Source organism: Halichoerus grypus, chromosome X (assembly GCF_964656455.1).
Source record: "Halichoerus grypus chromosome X, mHalGry1.hap1.1, whole genome shotgun sequence".
In the NCBI taxonomy this organism is placed as follows: Eukaryota; Metazoa; Chordata; class Mammalia; order Carnivora; family Phocidae; genus Halichoerus; species Halichoerus grypus.
In genome coordinates this window covers 89,428,366-89,448,422 of record NC_135727.1, presented here as the reverse complement: position 1 = coordinate 89,448,422, position 20,057 = coordinate 89,428,366, and the positions used below count along the sequence as shown (strand labels likewise).

The following is a 20,057-nucleotide window of genomic DNA, read 5'->3' as shown; positions in this document are numbered from 1 at the left end:
CAGAACTGGCATAACTGACAACTCTAGGAAAACCTTGTTTTGGGCCCCACTGACATCAATAATGCTTAAGTCCAACTCCAAAGAAGGGATGGAACCAAAATTCAAATAATGAAACATAGAAAACTTGCATTTCCAGGGCTTTACAGATAAGGAATAACAGAGTTTACATAGGTCATAGAAATTATGCTTCACCCTGTAGGTGCCCAGCACTGATATCCCAACCCATCTCAAACAATACTGCTTTCTGGAGCACAACCAAAATCTTGTAGCTGTATTTGACTGGGAGAGTAATCTAAGTATGACTATTTTGCCATACTTTATCAACCAAGGACATGAATGGGTCAAGCAGAAAAGTGACTGTTCTCATTTTCTCTTCAGCTATCTGTATCACAGAGACCACATAGCGTGGTTCCTTCTCAGGTTCTTCCCACTGTCCATATCACTTTTTAACTCACACTTTGTCTAAGAGGCTGCTTGGCATTGTCTAAGGTTGGCTCCCAGCCCATCTCTCCCTCCATCACCACCATATCCCTGAACTTCTAATGTGAGCTTTAGGTCCCTGGGAGGTACCCGGGCTGCTGAGGAAGTCTTCATGACCCCTATGTCTGTGGAGTGGGGGCACTTACCAATAAAACCCTGGACTCCTTGGCCTGATTTAGGCTTGTCTTCCTCTTCTAGCTTCTTCTTCCCCAATTTGGGGAACTTAACTTTCAATCTGATGCTTCTACTGTCAGTGTCTGAAGACTGTTCCTGGGAAACCACAGCAAAAGGAAGGTCAGAATTAGTTGCCTAACATTCAGAAACAATTCCTAGAGGCCTGGCAAGTTGGTGAACAAGGATGGCTGCATAAAGCAGATAGATTTGCTAACTATCCAAGTGTGGGAGACTAGTCCCATGCCCTAGGAAGGCAAATGATTTTTACCAAGATCCTATTCTGTGTCAGGTTCCTTGCTAAATACTTTAATAACTGCTCTCATATAAGCCCCCACACAACCTTGCAAAGTGGCTATTAAATACTATTATTAAATCATCCCTATTTTATTTTAATTTTTTTTAAAGATTTCATTTATTTATTTGACAGAGAGACAGTGAGAGAGGGAACACAAGCAGGGGGAGTGGGAGAGGGAGAAGTGGGCTTCCCACGGAGCAGGGAGCCCGATGCACGGCTCGATCCCAGGACCCTGGGATCATGACTTGAGCCGAAGGCAGACACTTAACCACTGAGCCACCCAGGCGCCCCTATCATCCCTATTTTAGAAATGAGGAAACAATGGCTCGGAGAGGTAAAATATTTTGCCTGAGGCCATGTGGCTAGGGATTGGAAGGATGAGATTGCTAGGAGCACTGTTAGCTCATATGGCACCTCTGCATGAATTAGAAAAAGCACCCCTTCTTTCAGACATATGGTTTGATGAGCTACAACATACTTCTTTGGCCAAATGCCTTCATATAGGGAAGAACCTGCCTCACAGGCCACCTGCTTCCCTGACTGGAATGCAAAGAAGGTTCTCCACACATAGCTCTTAATTATGAATGTGTGTTCTCTGCTGTACAGATCAAACAGGCTCTTAAATTCCAGCTTAGCCTCCCAGCCCTCTCACTCCTGCTGAAGTGTGCTTATTTTACCACTGATCTTCGTAAAGCATAATTCCCAGGTTAACTTTGTTTCCAGAAAGTCCAGCCAAACACATTCCAAGAAACTTAGGGATTTTTCATCTTTTCAAGATATTTATACCTCCAATCCTCTCCATTAGAGAAAGGGTATAAACCTGTCCTCCTCCTCCTCCTGATCCAACTCTCCAAAAATGACAGCATCCCCACAGCTATATTGTAGCCACTGCTGCCATGCTTGATTTTCTTTTAAGCCACACACTGCTAAGGGAAGGCACTGAGCCTGCTATCCTCCCAGAGTGGGAGGGACAGGAAGCAGCAGAGAGAGGTGTTTTAACCACCCATATGGCCTAGGCACCAACCATTTAGAACAGATGTTGGCTGCAAACAACTGGTATTGACCATAATGGTATGTGCCAGATGAAATCCAGTTCCTAGTAGCAGGTATTGGGCAGGGAGGGGGAATTGTGACCAGAGAACAGCATAGAAAAAACCAATCTTGCTTATTCTTTCCCAATCATCTCCTGCCACAGAGTAGCTCTTCTTTTTGGTTATTTTTCCCATGGTCATCTAGTTTTTCAGTGTGCTTTCTGCCATGTCCTGTCTGCTTATGATGAGTAGATGGGAAGAGGGTGCTCCTTCAAGCTCAAGCTGAAAGCCACTACTGGACACCTTCTGCTACATCAGTCACTGGGTCCTGGCCCAAACTGGAAGGAACCAAGGAAGAAGCCCTATTCCTCTCTACTTCCTAATCCCCAGTTAACACACCTCTGGAACAAGAACTGAATTCAACCAGTCGATCTCGGATAGCTTTTCAAACTCCTTAGTCATGGTTTCCAGGGTAGTTCGCAGTGTGGCCTCATCCTCAGCATTTCTCAGCTGGTAAAGACAAGAAAAAGAGTGAGTATCCAGTGCCTAACACCCTGCCTTCATAAACTCTGGCTCTCTCCCACACTCTCAGTCCCTGCTAGTGGCCATGAGACGACAGGGTGCCAACTTGTATCTCCTTTGGCCATGGGATTGGTGGAAGGCATAGCTAGCTCTTTACTTTCTCAATAGGGAGATCCAGGAAACAACCATATTGTGGTGATTTCCTTGGGGCTGGGCATGCTCACAGTCTGGCAAGCAGAGAGGCCTTTTGACCAGTATCAATTAACACAAGTTATACCCCTACAGCTTAGGGTCCAGAACAAGGGTCTTACCCCTGACCCTCAAGTCCCCGGAGACATCTAAGTGTCCCCCTAAATAACAGCTACCAATTTCTAGTACATGCTGTATGCCAGGCATTGTGCATACATGATATCATTCTATCTTCCCAATAACTTTATAATACCTTACGAGGTACTATTCTCATTTTATAGACAAGAAAACAAACTCAAAGAAGTTTGGTGCTCAAGATCACATGGCTAGATAGAAACTCAGATCTGTTTAACTCTATAGCCCACCCTATATACCACACTGCCCAGAAAAAGATTTGTGAGGTGGTCAGATGCTGGGGGAATCTTTATTACATAGTTACCATAATTTAATGGCTCCTTTGTGAAGCAAGGAGAGGGCTAGAGAGAGATTGGCTCAAATTTTCCCTTTCTGGCAAAGACGGTCTGCCTCCCCAAGCTGTGCTTTCTTTATTTTTTCTTTCTTTCTTTCTTTCTTTTTCTTTCTTCTTTCTTTTTTTCTTTTTCTTTCTTTCTTTCTTTCTTCTTTCTTTCTTTCTTCTTTCTTTCTTTCTTTCTTTCTTTCTTTCTTTCTTTCTTTCTTTCTTCTTTCTTCCTTTCTTTCTTTCTTCTTTCTTTCTTTTTAAAAGATTTTATTTGTCAGAGAGAGAGAGAGAGCACACAAGCAGGGAAAGCAGGGGGAGTGGCAGGCAGAGGGAGAAGCAGTCTCCCTGCCAAGCAAGAGTCTGATGTGGGGCTCAATCCCAGGACCCTGGGATCCTGACCTGAGCCAAAGGCAGACACTTAACCGACTGAGCCACCCAGGCACCCCCCAAGCTGTGCTTTAGCCCCTAGCTAGTCTCTCTTTGAAATTTAGAAATGCGATCCTGATGGCTTGTTCCACAGGTTCAGGAAACAAAGCTTAAGCATTCCCTAATAATCCCCAGAACCCACAGGATGAACTCTGTACAGTCCATGGGAGAGTTAAAATGAATTCTTCTGGGACCATCTTCAACTCAGAAGAACCAAGTCCTAGACCAGCAACATAGCTGAGATAGTTCATGTTCCATTAAACAGTGAGCTGGGAGAACAGATGCATGTTGCTATCATCAGCCCTGACATACTTTCCAGCCCACCTAACTTGGCCTCACCTCTCCTCCCTGTCATATACTTTACTATCAATCTGGCACTTCTGTGGCTTCTAGCTGTGCATGGGCCACTTGATGCTCCAACCATAAATGGATCCTTGCCAACTGTCACAAATGGATGGCAGGTGGATAGGTGGGGGATGGGTTGGAGATTATGGTCAGTCAGAATGGGATATGAGAGAGAAACAAGTCAGTGCTGACAAATAATCTTTTGCTTTACAACTAATGATTTAGGACAGTACAGAGTAGCCCAGATGCACAGGACATGTGTGTGCACATGGGGGTAGGATGCAGGATAGCAGGTGTCAGGTAGAAATGGCTGTCACTTTAAGGTAAGGGAGAAAGGGGCAGGGAGTCCATTGGGGCATACTTAACAGCAATGCTCAAAAGGGGTTTGGTAGTCAAACCCAAAGCCACAGAGAAGAAAGAAGGATTTGGGTCCCTGAAAAATGATTTCTAATCATAATAGGAGAAGAATAAATTGGCTTCCTAATGACTTCCTATTTAGCATCCAGAGATTCAGGCTCTGAAAAATTCTAGGTGGTGGGTTTGGGTCTCATGCTCTATTCTCCTATCCTTCTGGCTCTATAGGAGACCTTGTCCAGGACTCTCTGAGGTAAATGTGTGAACCGACTCAGAGGACTTGGTTGCTTATTTCTTGGTTTCTGTTCTAACACATCACTGGCCATAGTATAAGTGAGGTTGCCAAATAAAGGAAGTGGGAGTTACTGGGTGGGATTTACTTCATCATAAATCTACATCCCTCTGCCAACACTGAGCTGCTTACTGCCCTCCTTCTTCAAGGGGAAGAATAACAACACCAAAATGAAATAAGCTTTATTTCCATGCCACCTCTGACATAGCCTTTCCAGAGATACATGATCATTCTTAGCTGCTGCCTGCCCCCATGTCTCATTTGGATGTGCGTATGTGTGTGGGGGTCCTTATCAGGTCCTTAACTTGTATTAGGTGTGGTATATGCTCAGTTTGAGTTGTTGGCTGGCACAAACCAATTTTCATGCCAGGAGCTTCAAGAAAGCCTGAGTGGCAATGAGAGGCCAAGCTCCCATATTTCCTGCTGCTCAGACTGCAAGGCCATTGAGCTCTGCCTATATATAGAAGGTACTTCTGTTGTTGTTTAAGGCTGAAAGATTCTAGCTCGGGGCTCAGATGCTGGGACAGCCTGGCCTGATTGCCTTAGCCACTCTGCCGCCTGTGCAGTGTGCCAATTAGATGTGCAAATGGAAAAGGGGAAGTGGATGCACTTCTTGCAATATCAACTCAGAAGCCCCTCTTCAAATAAACATTAATTAGATGAGAGGCAAGAACAGCACCTGCCTCAGGGCTTTAGCAGCCAACCCAAAAGTGGGGTAGTCATGATCAGTTGACTCATCAGAGCACACTCGTCAAGTGTGCCTATGGGCTTTGCATTATGAGAAACATTCAACTATTCTTGTAGCTCAAAAACTGAGCTTCAGTCCATTTTCCCTAACACGAATAAAATCTATCATCTATCAGGCCGCTACTAGATGCCAGGCCAGCTATGCCCTTAATATACAATAGCTAATTTAATTCTCACAACAACCTGGAGAGGTAGAGATTACAATTACTATTTTATAGATAGGGAAACCAAGACCCAGAGATGTGAGGTTACTTCACACAGCTTGGAAGTAACACAATTATGGATTAAATTGTGTTACCCCCACCACAAGAAAGGTTTGTTTAAATCCTAGCCCCCAGTACCTCAGAATATGACTTTATTTGGAAATGGCATCATTACAGATGAGGTCATACTGGAGTAGGGTAGGCCCCTGATCCAGTATGACTGGTGTCCTTACAAGAAGATGGTCATGTGAAGACAGAGAGACACAAGGAGAATACCATGTGAAGATGGAGGATTGGAGTAATGCTTCCACAAGCCAAGGAATACCAAAGATTGCCGGCAAGTCACCAGAAGCTAGGAAAGTGCAAGGAAGGATTTGCCTACAGTTTTCAGAGGCAATATGGCCCTGCTGACACATTGATTTCAGCTTCTAGCCTCCAGAACTGTGAGATAATAAATTTCTGTTGTTTTAAGTTACCCAGGTTTCAGTACTTTGGTACAGCAGCCTTACAAAATGAATAGAGTTAGTGAGTGGCAGATTGGGGATTTGAACCTAGAGTTTCCCACTAGTCTATATTCTCTTCCCACATGGTGACAAAGGTATATGGAAACTTGGGAGATACAGAGCAGCTCAAAAGAGTTCACCCCTTTCTACTGAACCTGTGTTAAGTATGATGAGAACACCCTACTTTTGATTGGCCTGGTCTGGACCCAGGAGACATTTGCCAAAGGAAAGGGAGAGACTTTCTTCAAGGATATGGTTGTCACTATGGATTAGCATAACCATGAATTGATACAATCAATGACAACCCTGGGTGAGGATGACACAGCAGGGACTTCCAGGTAAGCACCTGGCCAAAATATTCCTACGTGTCTTCCAACACCCTAGAACCAAGCATAGACCATGACCATCTTCAGATGGAATACTTTGCCCTCCCTCATTCCAACCCCCTCCACTCACCAAGTTTTCATCCAGGAAAGCTTTGGTGTCATCGTAGAGCCCTTTAAGACTAAATGTAACATCTACTGCATCATTTCTGCTTAGAGTCTGAGAGAAGAAAGGAAAAGAAAGGAAGGGAAAGGACAAAGACAGAGGAGTTGTTGGTTAGTAAGCATGCAGCTGGCTTCTCTGTAGGAAGGTAGGAGCAGGCTAGTAGGATGTGGCCATAGGTGAAAAAGTAATATTCAAAATATAGCACAACTAGTACAGCATGGACATCAACCAATCAGAACCGACATAACCAGAGCGGTCAACTACTGGTACAGACTGGTGTGTTCTATGAAGAGGTGCGGCACACCTTGGCATTTGACACCATTGATTGCTATGGATACAGTGAAATAGGAAATACGGAAACCAGAGAATAAATCTGATGCTACTTGTTGCTGCTACATTAAAACCTCCTTTCCCATGGTAGGTGGGGTTAGGCCCAACCATCTCTTTTCAAAGCTCCAGGCTTTGAGCTCTAGGCCTCCACCAACTCAGTCTGGCTGAAAATAAATAGGAAACCCACATTTTAGGAGGCCTTGATCCTATATGTGGCCCTTTCGTATTGTTTGCCTAGCACTAAAGTTACTTTTTAAAAAGAATCACTTAAATCTTCGGGCAGTGGGTAAAGTCATGGGATGGCACATTTAACATCAAATATCCTAATCTGGACCTTTCCCTCAAGAGGGAAACCAAGGCAGCCTGGAGCTCAGGTTTCCATGACAGGCATCACTTTAACAGGTTATACAGGGATCCACTTGGGATGAGGAAGTGCCAATGCCAAGTTGCTCTCTATCCATTGGCTATTTCTCCCATGAGGCCAGTGTGGTTGATAGCTATCAGGACGAGGGCTAGCTCTCAGGCTGATGAAATCTGCTATGGAATTTCCCCAGTAGCTACCCTGCACCTATAACAAGTCAAGGAATACCTCTACTTCCCCTCTACTCTATCGATCAGTTTCCTGCCATATCATTTGCCCAGTTTCTCCACCCAGCCTCTGGCTCACTTTTCTTCACTTTCATCCCCTTTCCTATTTGGTTTGACTCTTTTTCTTCATCTGCCCCTTCCTTTCTTACCTCATTGGGAACGCAGGAAGCTGCACATGCCTCATTGCCACTGTCTTGGCTGTAAAATATGTCATTCAGAATGTTAGCACTGGCATTCACAGAATCCATGAGAACAGACACATGCTGGTGGACCTTGCTCAGGTCAGTAAGTCTGTAAGAAAGCAAGAACAGATGAATGGGTCTGGAAATTCTAAAAAACTTCTGGCCTGGGGTGCTGGTGAGGGTTGGGATGAAGGTAGAAATGAGAGCTCTGGGTACCTGTTGGGTAGCAAACTATGCCAGAAAATGTTTCTGATCTTCTCTAGGTATTTGTCTTTGTCCATCCTTATCTCACCTGAATTAGATACTGGGTACTTTGGGAGAGTGAGAGGCCAGGCTAGAGAAGGGAAGCTGACTTTAAGAACTCTGAGGCCCTCTTGATATTTAAGGGCAAGGATAAATATTCTGAGTCTTATGGGGCCTGGGGCATCAGGAGGTCAAAGTTCATCTCTGGGCCTAAAGGAAGAGGTTCAAGCTGGCTTATTGTTGAGCACAAAGACTATTTCCTGCCTGGATTGTCAGGGTCCCTGTCAATCTTCAGAGCTCTGGGAAAGACTCCTTTCTGAGGCCAGGCTCCTTAGCAGCCAATAGACACAAGTTAGCTTCTTTTCCCTATCTGTTCTTGGGATTCCCAGCCCTGTATCTGGGCCAGTCCTCTTACCTGCTGATGAGGTTTTCTGCAAGCCGAGCTAAGCGCTGCATCTGGGCATACTCCTCATCAGAGAGGCTATCCTGAGATTCCTGGGAGTCCAGCTGGGGTTGAGAGGCAGCTTGAATTTCACTATGCTTGCACTCCCACATTTTCATTGAGTTCTCAAAGTCCTGAAAATGAAGATAGTGGCAGATCCTGATGATCACGATAGCTAAGAGGGTACATGACAGATCTGTTTGTGAGTCTGATTTTTGTGGGGACAGTGGGTAAAGGAGAAAGAGGACCCCATCCATTCTTCTATACACTCATCTACACACCTGCACATCTATCCTTCATTTTATTTACTGTCCCGTTCCTACTAGGCACTGTTAATTTTTGTTGTTGTTACTGTGCTGCATCTTGGGACCACATGCTTCAGTCAGATAGATGTTAACCTTCTAGAAGCTCCTATATGAGGGTATCATAATCATAAGACAGTGGAGCACCTTTCACGCTCCATTCTTTGCCAAATCTAGGCCATATGTTGTTGATAGATTTTAGAGCCAGACATATCTAGTTTAATTTTGAATTGTGCTTCTGTCATTTACTGGTTGTGTGATCTTTAGCACATATTATTTAACCTCTCTGGTTTTCATTTTCCTCACCTGTAAAATAGGAATAAGAGTATCTTCTTCATAGGATTGTTGGGAGTACCTACTTGAGAGAATATATGTGCCCAGCACAAAGTAGGCAGTTTATAAACTAGACTTCCCTTCCCTTCTCTATTGCTATTTTTACGGATGGTTCACAGGTCAGAGTGGAAGAAAGTCTCCAGGTACTGAACATCTGATCAATAATGGCTTCTTTCTAGCCTTAGGTGGTTTGACTGAAGTGGGTGGCATTTGCAAATGCAGCATTTTCAATCTTAGAGAAACTTAAAGACCATATTCAATGAACAATCTCTTGTCGAAGGAGATATCTCCATAGCTACTTGAGGCCTTTAGTTCTCTGTGCAGTGGAGGGAGAGGAACAACTTTGTCTAAAACCAAAGGAGGGAGCTCCTTGTCTCACTCTCTTGACAGTGGTTTGCAAATGTCAGTATATGACAGAATGTCTCAGAGAGCTTATGTACAAATGCAATTCCCAGGAACTACCCATCCCCGTTCTGATTCAGTGGGTCTGGTGTGGGGCCCAGGAATGTGCATTTCTACTAAGCACCCAAGGTGACTCTGATGTAAGTGACATGCAGACCTCCCATTGAGGAATTCTGCCTGGCTGGAAGTATTCAATACTCAAGTGACAGCTATAGAGGAGACAATATAGGAGAAAGGTGAGATTTTCCTTTCTTACCCGATCTCTTGTCAACATTTGGGCAGCATTCTTGTATCTAATCTTGATAAGGCCTGGCCTCTGAATCCAGGCCTCTCCATCCACCTGCACTGGGATACCTTCTTCACCATCAATGGTTATCATCACCTCATGGCACTGCCAGAGAAGAGGAGGGAGGATGGAGGAGAAAAATGAGGCCAATACCACAGATCAATCTGATAATCCCACAGTAATGGCCTTAATGTGTATCTGAAGCAGGACTGGCAAGGATGTGAATCGGATTATCTCAGGGAAAAACACCTGTTTCCTATGGGCTTTTGGCTCCTTTTGGTCCCTATGACCTCTGTCTCCAACCTTAGCCAGCACCTTACCACCCACCAGATAACCTCCCTCCACCCTGGCACTCTTACACCCAGTTATTTTGTGGGACTACTCCACATTCTAGGTTGTAGCCTCAAAGCCCAGGCTTTTCTGGTGCCCACCCAACCCTTGCCTACCTGGGCGATGCGATGATGATGCAGGTTAATGATACGGGACATTGCCATTTGTACAGAACCAAAGATAGCCACTACCTCCAGCTTCCCATCATCTATTGCAGGAGCCTCATATTCCTGAGGAGGAAAAACTATGTCACATATCCCACCCTTGAGAAACCACACCCTGTCTATCACAAGCACATATGCTGTGAAGGCTCCTGGTGAGAATTTTTCTAGCTCATGAAGAGTGGAAAAACTGTATATTGAAAGGGGAAAGATGAGGTCAGGAAACCAATCTGGAAGAAGGGCACTGAGATCACAATTCTTAGCCCCTTTTGAGATCACAACTTTTAGCTGGCTCCCCCAAACCTCCCCCCTGTCCAATCTAGCTTCATAAATTCCTAAGGCCAGTCCCATTGGCCTCATGACTTTCTTGGGTGAGCTCAGAGGAAAGGAGTCATGGCCAATTTCCCAGGAGGTTTTATTTACAGAACTCCTTGGAGAAAAGAGAAACCTTTTAAGGATCTTTCAGGCATGAGGAGTAGAAAATTCAAAGTCCAGCCAACACCTAAGATTTGATCTGATCCTGAGGCCTTTGGTTGATTCTTGTGCTCTGGGATGGTAATTGCCTTTAAAAAAAACCTGATCACATAGCTGAGCTAATAAAGGTTCCCAGTCTATCTCCTATTCCCCCATTGTCTACTTCCTACACCAGTCAGTCCAGCTACCCTTTCTGAGAGACCTTAGAGGGGTCGAGCTTTTTCCTTCCCTGTTCCTTGTTCCATACTCACCGTGGTTGCTGTGCTGCTTCCCCAAAAGTTGACACCTCCAGCATAGCTGGTAATGTTGAGCACTACAATGCCTTGCAGGTTTGGCAAGGAGATGGCTTCTCCATCACACTGAAAGAAAAGAGTAGTTCTCATTTGTTGGCCCTTCAGATACCAGTGTGGAGGGACCTTTACAGAGATGGGGGAGGGGCTCTGTCTTCTCTTCATGCTATCATTTTCTTTTTCTTTTTCTTTTTTTTTAAAGATTTTTATTTACTTATTTGACAGAGAGACAGCGAGAGAGGGAACACAAGCAGTGGCAGGGGGAGAGGGAGAAGCAGGCTTCCCGCCGAGCAGGGAGCTCGATGCCGGGCTCAATCCCAGGACCCCGGGATCATGACCTGAGCCGAAGGCAGACGCTTAACAACTGAGCCACCCAGGCGCCCCTTTGCTATCATTTTCTTATCCACAAAATGGAAATGGAAATCTATCTTTATGCCTTCCTCCCAGGAGCTGCGAGGGATGATCAGAGTTAAAGCTTGGGAAGAACCAAAGAAATAGGGAAAAGTTGATTTCCAAAGTAATGAGATTTCCTTTCTCCATGTCCAGGAAGTATTGCCCTCTTTTCCACTCACCTCCAGGTGTACTCGTTCTTCCAGTTTCCTATAAGAGCGCTGGAAAAGTTCCTTGCTTCCCAGAAGACCATACCACATTTTGTTCTTAAGGCGGCTACTATAGGGAGGTAAGGATAGAGAAAGATAGTCAGAGGGTGAATAATATAAATGAATGAAGAAAAGCAAGAGGAGACACCATCTTACTCCTCAAGTGCCTTCCTTTTAAAAAAAGAGTTTTTTTTTTTTTAATTCCAGTATAGTTAACATACAGTGTTATATTAGTTTCAGGTGTACACTATAGTGATTTAACAATTCTATACATTACTCAGTGCTCATCATGATAATCGTGCTCTTTAATCCCCACCACCTATTATACTCATCCCCCAACCACCTCCCCTCTGGTAACCATCAGTTTGTTCTCTATACTTAAGAGTCTGTTTTTTGGTTTGTCTATTTTCTCTTTGTTCATTTGTTTTGTTTCTTAAATTCCACATATGAGTGAAATCATATGGTATTTGTCTTTCTCTGACTGACTTATTTCACTTACTATTATATCCTTTAGATCCAGCCATGTTGTTGCAAATGGCAAGATTCGTTATTTTTTATGGCTGAGTAATATTCCAGTGTGTGTGTGTGTGTGTGTGTGTGTGTGTGTGTGTACACACACACACACACACACACACCACATCTTCATCCATTCATCTAAGGATGGATACTTGGGTTTATTCCATATCTTGGCTATTGTAAATAGTTCTGTAATAAATATAGGGGTACATATATCTTTTCGAATTAGTGTTTTCATTTTCTTTGGGTAAATAGAGTGGAATTATTAGATTATATGGTAATTCTATTTTTAATTTTTTGAGGAAACTCCATATTGTTTTCCACAGTTGTTGCACTGGTTTGCCTTCCCAACAGTGAAAGAGGGTTCCCTTTTCTCCACATCCTTGCCAACACTTGTTGTTTCTTGTGTTTTTGATTATAGCCATTCTGGTAAGTGTGAGGTGGTATCTCATTGATGTTTTGATTTACATTTCCCTGATGATTAGTGATATTGAGCATCTTTTCATATATCTGTTGGCCATCTGTATGTGTTCTTTGGAGAAATGTCTGTTCACATCTTCTGCCCATTTTAACTGGATTATTTGTTTTTCTGGTGTTGAGCTGCATAAATTCTTTATATTTTGGATACTAACCCCTTATTGGATATATCATTTGCAAATATCTTCTCCCATTGAGTAGGTTGTCTTTCTGTTTTGCTGATTGTTTCCTTTGTTGTGCAAAAAGCTTTTTATTTTGATATAGTCCCAATAGTTTATTTTTGCTTTTGTTTCCCTTGCCAGAGGAGACATATCTAGAAAAATGTTGCTACAGCCTATGTCATAGAAATTACTGCCTGTGCTCTCTTCTAGGATATTTATGGTTTCAGGTCTCACACTTAGGTCGTTAATCCATTTTGAGTTTATTTTTATGTATTGTGTAAGAAAATGGTCCAGTTTCATTCTTTTGCATGTAGCCGTCCAGTTTTCCCATCATTTGTTGAAGAGAATTTTCCTATTGCATATTCATGCGTCCTTTGTTGTAGATTAATTGACTATATAATCATGGGTTTATTTCTGGGCTCTCTATTCTGTTCCATTGATCTATGTGTCTATATTTGTTTTTTTTTTTTAAGCTTTTATTTATTTATTTATTTGACAGAGAGAGAGAGAGACAGTGAGAAAGGGAACACAAGCAGGGGGAGTGGAAGAGGGAGAAGCAGGCTTCCCGCCGAACAGGGAGTCCGATGTGGGGCACGATCCCAGGACCCTGGGATCATGACCTGAGCTGAAGGCAGATGCTTAACAACTGAGCCACCCAGGTGCCCCTATGTGTCTATATTTGTGCCAGTACCATCTCCAAGTACCTTCTTATAGAGAGGAGTCATGTCAGATGGTAAGTGGACACAAGAGGGGATGCTAGGATAATGTAACCTGTACCCCTATGCAAACACCTACTGAAATGGGTTCCTGGGCCCTCTAGAAGCCTCAGCATCACCTCAATTTGCTGTTTTTCCTTGATGCTGATATTAGCTCAGACTTGGAAGACACAGGCTATATTCAGAATGCAATATTCATAAAAAACTATGAGCATAACTGGTTTATACACACCAGCTAGTCTGGCAAGTGCCATTCCAGGAGCATAAAATTTCAGCTGCTTGGGATCAATTTCATTTGAAACATATGACTCTTATACTGCAATATATTTGAAGCGTAACTTTTCTGGCAAAGTGGAGGGATTTTTCTAAGACCTGTATATTAAACCAGTGCCATAGAATAGAGCTAAGCTTACTAGGCAGATTGTAGAGGAGGAGCCAGTGGAGAGAATATGGGAAGGCAAATGTTGTCAGGAGACTTGGGGTGGATGTGGGAAGGACAGGGTTCTACTGACTGTAAGATCTCTGATAAAAACAGGCAGGGGCTTACAATCACTAAAAAGGTTGGATAGAGTTTACTATGAGTTTTGTTTTTTTTTTTACTATTTTAATACCTTTTACTGGTATTAAATCAGATGTATGTATATTTTAATAAGTACAGTACATAATCATTCTTGTGTTATTCCTGTACAACATTCCAGACCTTTAGCTTTTATACCTGATTATGATTTGGATGCCTAAAAAATGTAATAGAAGTGTTAGATTTTATAGTTACTATTATTCCGTGTACTATATAATGAGAAATATTCTTCCATTGCACAAGCTTCCTTTTGGTAGTCAGCAAGGCCATTTTGAAGCATGACCATGAAACTCAGTTTACTTCCCAAAATTCTTTACTCACTCTCTTTTTTATTTCTTTCTTTAAATTTTTTTTATTTAAACACAATTTAATTAACATATACTGTATTATTAGTTTCAGGGGTAGAATTCAGTGATTCATCAGTTGCGTACAACACCCAGTGCTCATTACTTCAAATGCCCTCCTTAATGCCCATCACCCAGTTACCCCATCCCCCTACCTGCCTCCCCTCCAGCAACCCTCAGTTTGTTCCCTATAGTTAAGACTCTCTTACGGTTTGTCTCCCTCTCTGTTTAAAAATAGAGCTACCCTATGACCTAGCAATTGGACTACTAGGTATTTATCCAAAAGATACAAACATAGTGATCTGAAGGGGCACATGCACACCAATGTTTATAGCAGCAATGTTCACAATAGCCAAAATATGGAAAGAGCCCAGATGTCCATAAACAGAAGAATGGATAAAGAAGATGTGGGATGTGTATATTTATATAATGGAATATTACTCAGCTATCAAAAAGAATGAAATCTTGCCATTTGCACTGACATGAATGGAACTAGAGGGTATTATGCTAAGCAAAATAAGTCAGTCAGAGAAAGATAAATACCATATGATTTCACTCATATGGAATTTAAGAAACAAAACAGATGAGTATAGGGGAAGGGAAGGAAAAATAAAATAAGATGAATACTATGAACTTTTAGAGTGACAATGAGTCACTACAAGGCATGAATTTTGAAATGTAAGAAGGCTAGCACAAAATTATTTGGACTCTTGTTTGAAACCATAAGTTCTCTGGGCACTTTAGCTTCCTCATATATAAAAATAGGAATTTAGTTATATGGAAATTCGAAATACCTAGAACAACCAAAACAATTCTGAAAAAGAACAAAGTTGGAGGACTTTCATCTTCCAATTTCAAAACTTACTATAAAGCTACAGTTATTAAGACAGTGTGAAGATAGACATATAGAATTATGGAACAGAAGTGGGAGTCTAGAAAAAACCTTTACATTTTTCATCAACTGATTTTTGACAAAGGTGCCAACACAATTCCTTGGGGGAAAGGATAGCATCAAAAATGGTGCTGCACTAATTGGATCTTCACATGCAAAAAGACAAACTTAGACCCTTGCCTCATGCCATACACAAAAACTAACTCAAAGCAGATAATAGACTTAAATGTAAGAGCAAAAACAACACAAATTTTAGAAGAAAACTTAGGAGCAAATTTTTGAGGTTAGGTGAAACTGTTTAGCTATGTCATCAAAAGCATGGTCCATAAAAGAAAACAGTTGATCAATTGGAACTCATCAAAATTCAAATCTTTTTTATTTCAAAAGACACCATTAAGAAAATTAAAAGACAGACAACAACAAAAAAAGACAAGCAATTGAATGAAATCTTGTCATTTGCAACAATATGGATGGACCCAGAGAGTGTTATGCTAAGTGAAATAAGTCAGACAGAGAAAGACAAATACTGTATAATTTCACTTATATATGGAATCTAAAAACAAAACAAAACAGAAAAAGATTCATAAATACAGAGCACAAACTGGTGGTTGCCAGAGAGGATGTGGGTGGGGAAATGAGCAAAATAGATACAGGGGATTAACAGGTACAAAAGTCCAGTTATAATATAAATAAGTCACAGAGATGAAATATACAGCATAGGGAATGTAGTCAATAATATTTTAATAATATTTTATGGTGACAGATGGTAACTACACCATCTTTCTTTAAATTTTTTTAAATTTATCCTGGTGAGCATTGAGCAATGTGTAGAATTGTTGAATCAGTATGTTGTACACCTGAAACTAATAGATTATATGTCAACTATGCTTCAATAATTAAAAAAATAAATATATAAAGTAGAAAGAAAAATCACCCTGCAATTGAATCCCTATGAAATAATCACTGGAACATTGTTTTATAATTATAAACCCTTTGCTATGTACATCTATGCATACTTACTTAAAAATGTTTACTATAAAATGAGTCGTAAAAAAAAACAAGCAATTGGAAAATAATATTTGCAAAACACATATCTGATAAAGTACTTGTTCCTCAGCCTGGGTCTACTCTGAGAAAGAAGTTCTGGTGGCAAGTGGCAGGGGTGGTGGTGGGGTGTGTGCTTTTTTTTTACTTGTAGTTTCAATTTACAAGAACTCTGAGGCTGCCTTAGGGTATGTCTATAGTACAAAAGTACTAAAAGGTGCCAAGTAACCTAATACTAGATGGGGTAAAATCACTGGATCCTGGGGAACCAGGTTAGGAACACCAAGAATCAGTACGGCAATCTTTGATAATTTGTAGCCTTGCCAAGCAAAAACGACTTAAGCCACTACTAGGACCTGGTCAAGCTCTCACAGACAGAACAAAGGTAGAAAATTTGCTGAATCAAGCCAGTGTAATCTGTTTTCAATAACAGTAACACCATAAGCTGTGTTACACAGCAATCTATAGGTCTAAACTATGTAGGCAGCTCCAAGTTCAGGATGCCAAAGCAGAGTCATCACAGATCAGGTCAAAATTTAGAGTAAGCCATCCCACTAGGCTAACATTGGGAACAATGTGTTTTACTTCTAAAGAACCTCTTTCTCTTGCTTGTCTGAAAGGTAGGGGATGTAGGAATATATGTGTATATTGTAATTGTGTGTTTGCATGTAGGGAGGGGAGTTTCTTTTCCTTACTTGTATTGTCCTGGGTGTTCATCTCTTCTAGTGTTGAATTCCAGAGAAATTTTAGCATCCAGTCCAATTCCAAAATAGTTGTTCATGACACACCTTTCTTTGAAGCGTCTGAAATTAGCCAAAGGAAAGAAGAGGACAGACATTGGTGTAGGAAAGAAGTGCCATTATCATTAGGCTGGAGACTTTATCTGCATGATTGAAAACCACTGAGGGAGGGCCTTTCCTACATTGGGCACAAGACTTTATGTTTGCGACAGGAACATATAGATGTCTTATTGTGTTAACACCTAGCTTGTTTGCTTTAAGAGAGGGCACCCAGCCAGGTGGGAGGATTCAGTGGGATTGGAACTCATAATAAATAAATCATCTTTGGAGGCCCTTAGATATGAGCGGTCAATATTTTCTTCACATATAATAAAGGGAAATACTAACTGACTTATTCCCATAAAGAACTTTTAAGCATCTCAGATAAAAATGTATGATGAAAGTAAAGTCTGCAGTACTGTTTTCAGAGATGTCTGAACTCCTTTGTAGCACTTTCACATCAAAGGGCAAAGTGACCACACATTTGAGGGAAAAGACTGATAAAAGAGGGTAGATATGTACACAACCAAAAAAGCCAGGCAGGTTTTTTTTTGATTCTTCTGCATCCATCTTGGGTGTCAACATCAAAACCAGTGTGCTGGAACCAGTTAGTACCAGCTCATATAAGCTGATTATGCCTATTATGTCCCAATTCTGCATTCAATGGAATTATATCAGTAGCTTGAAATGAATCACAGACCTGCACCTCTGAAACAAATAATACATTATATGTTTAAAAAAAAAGGAAGAAGATAGTAGGAAGGGAAAAATGTAGGGGGGAAATTGGAGGGGGAGATGAACCATGAGAGACTATGGACTCTGAGAAACAAACTGAGGGTTCTAGAGGGGAGGGGGGGTGGGGGGATGGGTTAGCCTGGTGATGGGTATTAAAGAGGGCATGTACTGCATGGAGCACTGGGTGTTATACGCAAACAATGAATCATGGAACACTACATCAAAAACTAATGATGTAATGTATGGTGATTAACATAACATAATAAAATAAAATAAATATTTAGTGGAAAAGAAACGTCTAGTGGAAAATGACATATTTAAGTATCCAGTAGTATGGGCTGATATTATATAATGAATCAAATGATATAGTATGTGAATAAAAAGCAGGAATTACAATTCTATGTAAAAAATAAAAAAGAAATAGGTTATGGTAGGAGGGTTTGTATTAGGAAGAAATCAGGATTTTTTCCCCTCAGAGAACTGGTTGTTAAACATTTGGCAGAATACCACTGATTAAAACTCATAAGGTAGGGGCGCCTGGGTGGCTCAGTTGGTTAAGCGACTGCCTTCGGCTCAGGTCATGATCCTGGAGTCCCGGGATCGAGTCCCGCATCGGGCTCCCTGCTCGGCAGGGAGTCTGCTTCTCCCTCTGACCCTCCCCCCTCTCATGTGCTCTCTCTCTCTCTCTCATTCTCTCTCTCAAATAAATAAATGAAATCTTTTAAAAAAATAAAAAAATAAAACTCATAAGGTAGGTCCATGAGACTTCAGACATGAGTGTAAGCCAATGGTAAAGTAGAGGGGAGTGGGGGTTGGAGATAGGAATAAATGAGAAGCTGCAGTTAACTGAAGTAATTGCCAGCTGTGTCCTTCTTTTGAGAAACTGAAAATGAGTACAGTTTAGCTACTCAATCATAGATAATTTTTTTATTCATTACTCAAATGACCCCACATCTCTCACATGAGATTTGCCTCCCTCAACTGTAGTCTGGAGATTGGGATTTCTCTAGGTGATGTCCAAACTGATCTTAATGGAACTCAAAAGGAGCAACTGTGGTGGAACCTGGATGCTGGGAATATTTTAAAGAGGCAGGGCTAATGAAAGAGATGCCCTTAGATTTTCTATCTAGTCCCCTAAATGCTCATTTATTTTTTAGCACCTCCAATTATTTACTGTTGAAAGCAACAGTGGAACAACAGATCCTTTGAAATAACAACAGCTAATGTTTATTAAGTATTTATAATGAGAATAACAATAATTACTGTTAACACATATAGCACTTAACTATGTTGAGCATTGTTCAATGCAAGTACTATGCATATATAAACTGAATAAACACAAGAAACATAATGTGGCTAATTCTACAATTATCTTCATTTTATAATGAGAAAACTCAGGCTCAGATTGGTTGAATTACTTTTGTAAGGTCACACAACTAGGAAGCGGAGTCAGGATTTGACTCTGGATATCCTTAGACTATTCTTTTAACCAGAGAAAGAAGGAAGTAAAAAGTGGTGGTAGGGCTAAATACTTACATAGTTTCTGGTGTAAAATGTAAGTGCTCCAAATTGAGGTTATCTAGGTCTTCACTTTTCAGAGAAGATATAGAAGACAAAGTGCCACGACGAGAACCTAGACACAAAAGACATCACCTTGGTGTCAGATAAAACAAGAAAGCCCTTCCCCTCACTTGCATTTCACCCTATTTTCTATGTGGGACCAGGGTCAAGCTCAATGACTTTTTCTTAGATTATAATCAAGGTTCTCAATCCAAAGAGGGATCATCTTAGATGGACATGGACTTCCTCTGAGAGAATAGTAAGATGGGGCTACTTACTTGCTGGCAGTGAAAACAACTTCAAATCTTGAGTTTCATCAGGTCAGACTTTTCAAAGTACCTAATGAGGTCATTACTTCTGGATATTGTCATGGGATCATATACTGTGAGGTTTCCGGGAAAGAGGGAGGGATATCTACTGCAGAGTAGGATTATGGCTAAAGAAAGATGCATGAGAACACATCTTTATTCTCTGGGAGCTAGAAGACAGTGATGAAGGCTAGAATAAGAAAAGGAAAGAAAGATCCTTACGGTGTCTTGGGCTCATCTGGCTAATATCTTCTGAGTCATCTTCCAGGAAGAACGTTGAAGTAAAGTTCTTAACTGATATTGTCTGTCGGCTTTGCTCATCCAGAACTATGGAGGAAAAGTGGAAGGAAAAAAGGAAGGGAGGAGGGAGCGAGAAAGCAAGGTAGGAAGGAAATAAGGGAGGGAGAGAGGAAGGGAAAAAGGAAGGTAGGAAGGAAGGAAGGGTGGGAGGGAGAAAGGAAGGTAGGAAAGGAGGA

At 41.5% G+C, this 20,057-nt stretch overlaps 1 protein-coding gene across 1 annotated transcript in view; it reads right to left on the bottom strand.

Annotated features, from left to right (window-relative positions):
- Positions 1-20,057, bottom strand: part of DGKK (diacylglycerol kinase kappa) — a 147,174-nt gene that overhangs the window by 946 nt on the left and 126,171 nt on the right. Inside the window, exons 16-27 of the mRNA XM_078064165.1 lie at positions 19,804-19,908; positions 19,250-19,346; positions 16,895-17,002; positions 11,446-11,542; positions 10,835-10,942; positions 10,065-10,178; positions 9,589-9,723; positions 8,269-8,429; positions 7,578-7,719; positions 6,478-6,564; positions 2,380-2,490; positions 627-750 (exon numbers count right to left, since the gene is read on the bottom strand). Of these exons, the coding sequence (XP_077920291.1) occupies positions 627-750; positions 2,380-2,490; positions 6,478-6,564; positions 7,578-7,719; positions 8,269-8,429; positions 9,589-9,723; positions 10,065-10,178; positions 10,835-10,942; positions 11,446-11,542; positions 16,895-17,002; positions 19,250-19,346; positions 19,804-19,908 (1,389 nt within the window). The remainder of the gene's footprint in view (positions 1-626; positions 751-2,379; positions 2,491-6,477; positions 6,565-7,577; positions 7,720-8,268; positions 8,430-9,588; positions 9,724-10,064; positions 10,179-10,834; positions 10,943-11,445; positions 11,543-16,894; positions 17,003-19,249; positions 19,347-19,803; positions 19,909-20,057) is intronic.